At 58.2% G+C, this 5,424-nt stretch overlaps 1 protein-coding gene across 1 annotated transcript in view; it reads left to right on the top strand.

Moving 5' to 3' along the window:
• Window positions 1–1,759: 1,759 nt before the first annotated feature.
• TMEM42 (transmembrane protein 42) overlaps window positions 1,760–5,424 on the top strand; it is a 4,013-nt gene continuing 348 nt past the window's right edge. The window contains exons 1-3 of the mRNA XM_084901735.1: window positions 1,760–1,975; window positions 3,815–3,961; window positions 4,515–5,424. The exon at window positions 4,515–5,424 is cut by the window's right edge and continues 348 nt beyond it. Coding sequence (XP_084757861.1) covers window positions 1,823–1,975; window positions 3,815–3,961; window positions 4,515–4,637 — 423 coding nt within the window. The 5' untranslated portion in view covers window positions 1,760–1,822 and the 3' untranslated portion in view covers window positions 4,638–5,424. The remainder of the gene's footprint in view (window positions 1,976–3,814; window positions 3,962–4,514) is intronic.

Genomic DNA, 5,424 nt, shown 5'->3' on the forward strand with positions numbered 1-5,424 from the left:
AAGGAAGCTCGCGTGGTTCATTCTCATGGTCATGCAACATAAACTTAATGCGCACCCACTACATGCCAGACACTGGTCATTTCTGAACAAGGCAAACCAAACCCCTGCCCTCTTGGGACTTCTGTGTATCAGCACTTGGTGCCTTTTGATAGCAAATAACATTCCATTGCATGGATGTGCCACGTTTTATTCATTCGCCATTTCAAGGACATTTGAACTCTTTGTAGTTTGGGAGTATGATGAGGAATGCTGCCATAAATCCAAGTGTAAGTCTTGGTGTGGATCTGCATTTCTTACCTCTTGAGTAGACACCGTGAGTAGGATTGCTAGGGCACGTGGTAAGCGTGTGTTTAACTTTGTAAGACATTGCCTGCTTTCCAAATGCACTGTGGCTGCCCGTTTCCTGTTCCCACCAGCACTGTCTCCAGACTCCACGTCTACACCAACCTGGGCACGCGGGGTTTGACTCTGACCATCCTGATGGGTGTGTACTGGCATACACTTCCAGCTCCCTAACGATTGGTGACATTGAGCATTTACATATTATGGAAATAGGACTCGGCAATAAAAAAGATAGACACATGGATAAACCTTTAAAAAATGCTAAGTGAAAAGCCAGACTTAAAAGACCACAGCGTGTGTGATTCCATATAAGTGAAATGTCCAGAAAAGGCAACATCTTTGTGGTAGAAAGCACATGATTGGTTGCCTGGGGGTGGAAATGACCCAGTGGGCACAAGGGAACTTTTTGATATGGTGGAAGTGTTTTAAAACTGGGTTAATTTAATGGTTTGTAAGTCATACTTCAGTAAAGCTAAAAAAAAAAAAAAGAGAGAACCACTGATTGGCTGCCTTCTGCACGCCCCGCCCACTGGGGATTGAGCCCGTAACCCAGGCTTGTGCCCTTGACCAGAATCGCACCTGGGACCCTTCAGTCTGCAGGCCAGCGCTCTGTCCACTGAGCCAAACTGGCTAGGGCTGAGTCATGTTTTTTGAAAGTCCCATACTTATATGTAAACTTTTAAAACGTGTGCTATATGTAAAACTAAATACGCATAGAGAAAAGGTACTCTACAACATGATTTTCCTGGAGAGTCCTTCATACATTTCAACACTTTATTTTCAAAGAAATACGACTTCTTAAAGGAAAATGTTTTAAACATCTTTCAGTGCACAGGAAATTAGAAGGAATGTTAATCCTGATTGTCTTATCTGAGTGGAGTGACTGTGAATGACATCTTTTCTAAATTTCCTGCAACGAGCAGTGTACATCCATCTGGATCTTGCCCCAAACCCTCCCCTGAGCCGGCTTCTTGCTGAATCTGGCGGTCTCTAGCGCCCTCTGCGGAAGCATCTCTCCATTTTGCGTTTATCAGTTTGGAGAGAGCAGGTGAATCTGATTTTGATTCAGTGGGGGTGGGGCCGGGCCTGGGATTCGACATTTTTAATAAATGATCCATGGGAAGTGGATGCCGCACACACCCAGTGGCAGGGCTAGCTGCGAATTCTACAACCCCGGGACCACCGAGTGGGCCTCAGGCATGGGTTGGGCGCGCTCGGATAAACCTAAACCTATCGCTAGAGGGCGCCCTGCGCCCGAGGGGCCCGCTGGGGCTCGGGCCTCAGGGCCCCGCCCCTCGGGGCCCCGCCCCTCGGGGCCCCGCCCCTCGGGGCCCCGCCCCTGCGAGGTCCTTGAAGGACTCGAATTGGGCTCCTCACTTACGTGACGCTGCGTCACGTGAGGCCACCGTCCAATCACGGCGCGCGCTCGGCCCGCCAGTGGCTGACACCGCGTGCGCGGGCACCCTGGCGGGGGGGCACCATGGCCACCTGCCCCGACACCCCCGCGGCGCTGCCCTCGCACCTCCAGGCCGGGGCGATGCGGCGCCGTTTCTGGGGCGTCTTCAACTGCCTGTGTGCCGGCGTGTTCGGGGCCCTGGCCGCCGCCTCCGCCAAGCTGGCCTTCGGCAGCAAGGTGGAGCCCGGGGCGCGGCGGGCGGGCGGCGGCGGAGGGGCGCTGCGGGCTCCGGGTAGGCGGGGGCGCGGGGCGCCGCTTCACCCCCGTGGATCTGCCCGGCCCGGGCCCCGGCGGGCACCGCGCTCCTGGGGCGGGAGCGCCCTGCGCCCCGCGCGTGGCGGTAAGACCCGCCGGTGCCTGAGCCGGCCCCCCTTGGCCGCTGGCTCTCGGGGGAGACGCCCAGCTCCTCCATCACTCTGCCTCTCATGTTAAGCCCCTTGTGCCCGAACGTTTCCCTCCACCGGACTGGAGGTGGGAAGCCTGCTGCCCGTCCCCTTGCTCCGTGATTAACGGGGTTCTGGCCGCTCTCCCCGGCTGCCGGGAAACGGGGGGCTTGGGAGACGCTCTGCACTTCCCCGAGGTTGACATCTTTTAAACTGCCTCCCCAAGTGTGCTAACGGGTACCTCTTGGCTTCGCCCATCCCGAATCTGCAGCCCTGCGTTAGACCCTGACCTGGACCAGGGGCAGGTTGATTCTGAAGATTTCAGCCTATTTAGGGCGAATCCAGTGGGAGCTGCCAGGCTTAAGGGGTGCAGTTTTTGGCGTAAGCAGTCCAAAATAAGATGAGTGCCTCTAGGAGGCAGAGGTTTTCTGCTCTTTCCAATTGTGCCATAGGCTTTCATAACCTTTTATAAAATATATATATATATATATATATATATATATATATATATATATATATATATATATATATATATTTCATTGATTTTTTTTACAGAGCGAAAGGGAGAGGGGCAGAGAATTAGAAACATCGATGAGAGAGAAACATCAATCAGCTGCCTCCTGCACACCTCCTATTGGGGATGAGCCCACAACCAAGGTACATGCCCTTGACAGGAATCGAACCTGGGACCTTTCAGTCTGTAAATGATGCCCTATCCACTGGGCCACAGGCTGCCACTGGCATGTACAGCGCTTTTGTACAGTATACAAAGAAACCCTTTCCTCAAGACACTATGTATTCAGCTGCTGGAAAGCTGTTAGGAGAAATGAGTGTGTGGCTTAAGCAGGCAAGTTGCTACCTTGAAACCAAGCAAGGGGGTCTGCATAGCCTTAGTGCAGGTGGTTTGTATTCTCTCAAGGCTGTTGCCTTTTAGAAAAAGAGACAAAATGGCCAGCTCTCCACGCGATGCCTGGGGTCCCAGTCCAATGGCGATGGTGCAGGTGGTTTTCCGTGGGCGGGGCTGTGTCCTGGTTAAGATGGCGGAGCCGCACCGCTGGGTTGGAATCTGGCAGCTTCTATCAGCCGTGGCACTGAGGCAAGTTACTTAATGCCTCAGGTTCTTTATCTGTGAAATGAAGCTAAGGAGTAAACGAGGATGCACTTAAAGTACTCACTGCAGGGCAGGCACAGAGGAAAGCTCCAGGATGCCCAGTGGGACCGCCTGAGGGATGTGGCGGGCACAGAAGGGGAGAGACACGTCTAGCTCGTGCGTTACCTGACCCTGGGCAGTGAGGGCGCTGTCCCTGGGGCACCCCTGCTACAGACCACATAGTAACGACTGGCCCTCGGGGCCTGGACTTCCGGCAGTGGCCACTGCAGGCCCACCAAACACCTGGTGCTCTGAGGAAACGCTGGTGATGGATTAGCATTTTCTGCCAAGGCCACGTGGCCGAGAAGATGGCCAAAAAGTGTCACCTCTGAATTTGTGTCCCGTGGAGGGCTGAGCCCACAGGGAAGCTGAGGCTCCCCTGGGCTGCGGCGGGGTCTCGGGAGGGGCCCTGGGGGTGCTGCGAGGGGCGCTGCTGGGTGCCGGGCGGGCCGGGCCCGGCTGCCGTGACACCTCCTCCTGCAGGCGCACGTGATCGCCTGTGCCTCGGGCATCTTGGTGACGGCCACCGCCAACTCTCTGATGTGGACCTTCTTCAGCCGCGGCCTCAGTTTCTCCGTGTCCTCCGCCACTGCGTCTGTCACGGTGACTTCTTCGAACATCCTCAGCTCGGTGAGCAGCCTGCGGGGCCGGTCCCCCATCTCAAACTTGGGTTCTGGTGGGTTATCCTGGGGCAGCCCGGCTTCCTCACACAGAAGCAAGGCCGGGACCCAAAGCAGAGGCTGGGCTGCGGCTGTTCCTCTCCACTCGCAAACCGAGGAATTCTCCCGTTCAGTGGGGCCCACGTCCAGGGGTCCGGCCAGCCTGCCTGCTGCTCGCCCTCGTCCTGGTCTGCCCACTGTCGGGCCTGCACTGTCCAGCATGAGATGCCGGGGTCCGGGTTCCTCTCTCTGGTGGTCTGGGGTCAGCAGGTTGGGGGGGAGGCAGGAGGCCGGCTCAGGCACCAGTTGCGCACCGGCCTCGCTGTGGTCTCGGCTGGTTTGTGCACTTTGCCGGGGTCCAGTGCGGTGAGCTAGGTTCCCTCCTCACCTCTGTAGGTGAGACCAAAGTGAGTCGAGTGGTTTGAGCCCAAGGCTTGGGGCTCTAGACCTTTCCTCCCCCCCCAGGGCAGTCAGCTCCCCGGGGCGAGGCTGTGCCTCCGGCCTCACGGCTGTCTGTCCCGCAGGCCGCCCTGGGCTTCGTGCTGTACGGAGAGAGCCAGGAGGCGCTGTGGTGGGGCGGCGTGCTCCTCATCCTCTGCGGACTCATCCTCGTCCACAGGAAGGACCTTCCGCGCAAGCAGCAGTAGAGGCTTTGGCCGGTGGCCGGCTGGAGAGACAGCGATGGCGGCTCAGGCTCGGGCTGGCGTGTGGGGGCTGCTTCCCAGGGCGATCGGGGTGCAGCCTCTGACCGTCAGCCAGAGGGAGCTGCCGCCACCGCCGGGGGCAGCAGGCCTGTGACCCAGCTCCGGCTCTGGGAGGGGAACCGCCTCTGCCCCAGCACCTGGCTGCCTGGTGCTCCGATCCTCGCCTCCCGGCCCACCCGGGGGCCCAGCGGGAGCTGGACTGGAACCAGCTGTCACCGTAGCCTGGTGGCCCACGTCACGTGACACGCCGGGGACTGGTGGGACCTGGACAACTTCGTGTCGATGCGTCGGGCTGGCGGTGCCATATCACAGGGGGAGGAAGACTGGATTAATGCCATGTCCAGGCGGTCCCCCTCCGTGCTCGCAGTGCCTTCACTGCCCTCTAGTTCTCACTGCCGACAGGGCCTTTCTCTCCGTCCACGGCTCCCGCTGCCTGGGACCTGGCCCTCGCCGCCTCTCCCCGGCTCCTCTCCTGCCGCCTCCTTCATACCCAGGTTGAGCCTGGCACTCCTGTGTTGAGAAGTCAGGGAGACAGGTGAGCAGACAGCGGTGAGGTAGGATAACCAGGCAGGTGTGGTGTCCCCAGGCATCACTCCAGAAAAAGACAGCGACCGCCCAGGCTGGTGCTGAGGGTCGAGGGAGGGGAGGACGGAGAGGCCGCCATTGGACTGGGACAGGAGAGCGATGGCAGGGGCAGCTTGGAGGAGGGTGGGCCACAGCCTGAGCAGAT

The sequence above is a fragment of the Pipistrellus hanaki genome, assembly GCF_964339955.1.
Source record: "Pipistrellus hanaki genome assembly, chromosome: 13".
NCBI classification, from domain to species: Eukaryota; Metazoa; Chordata; class Mammalia; order Chiroptera; family Vespertilionidae; genus Pipistrellus; species Pipistrellus hanaki.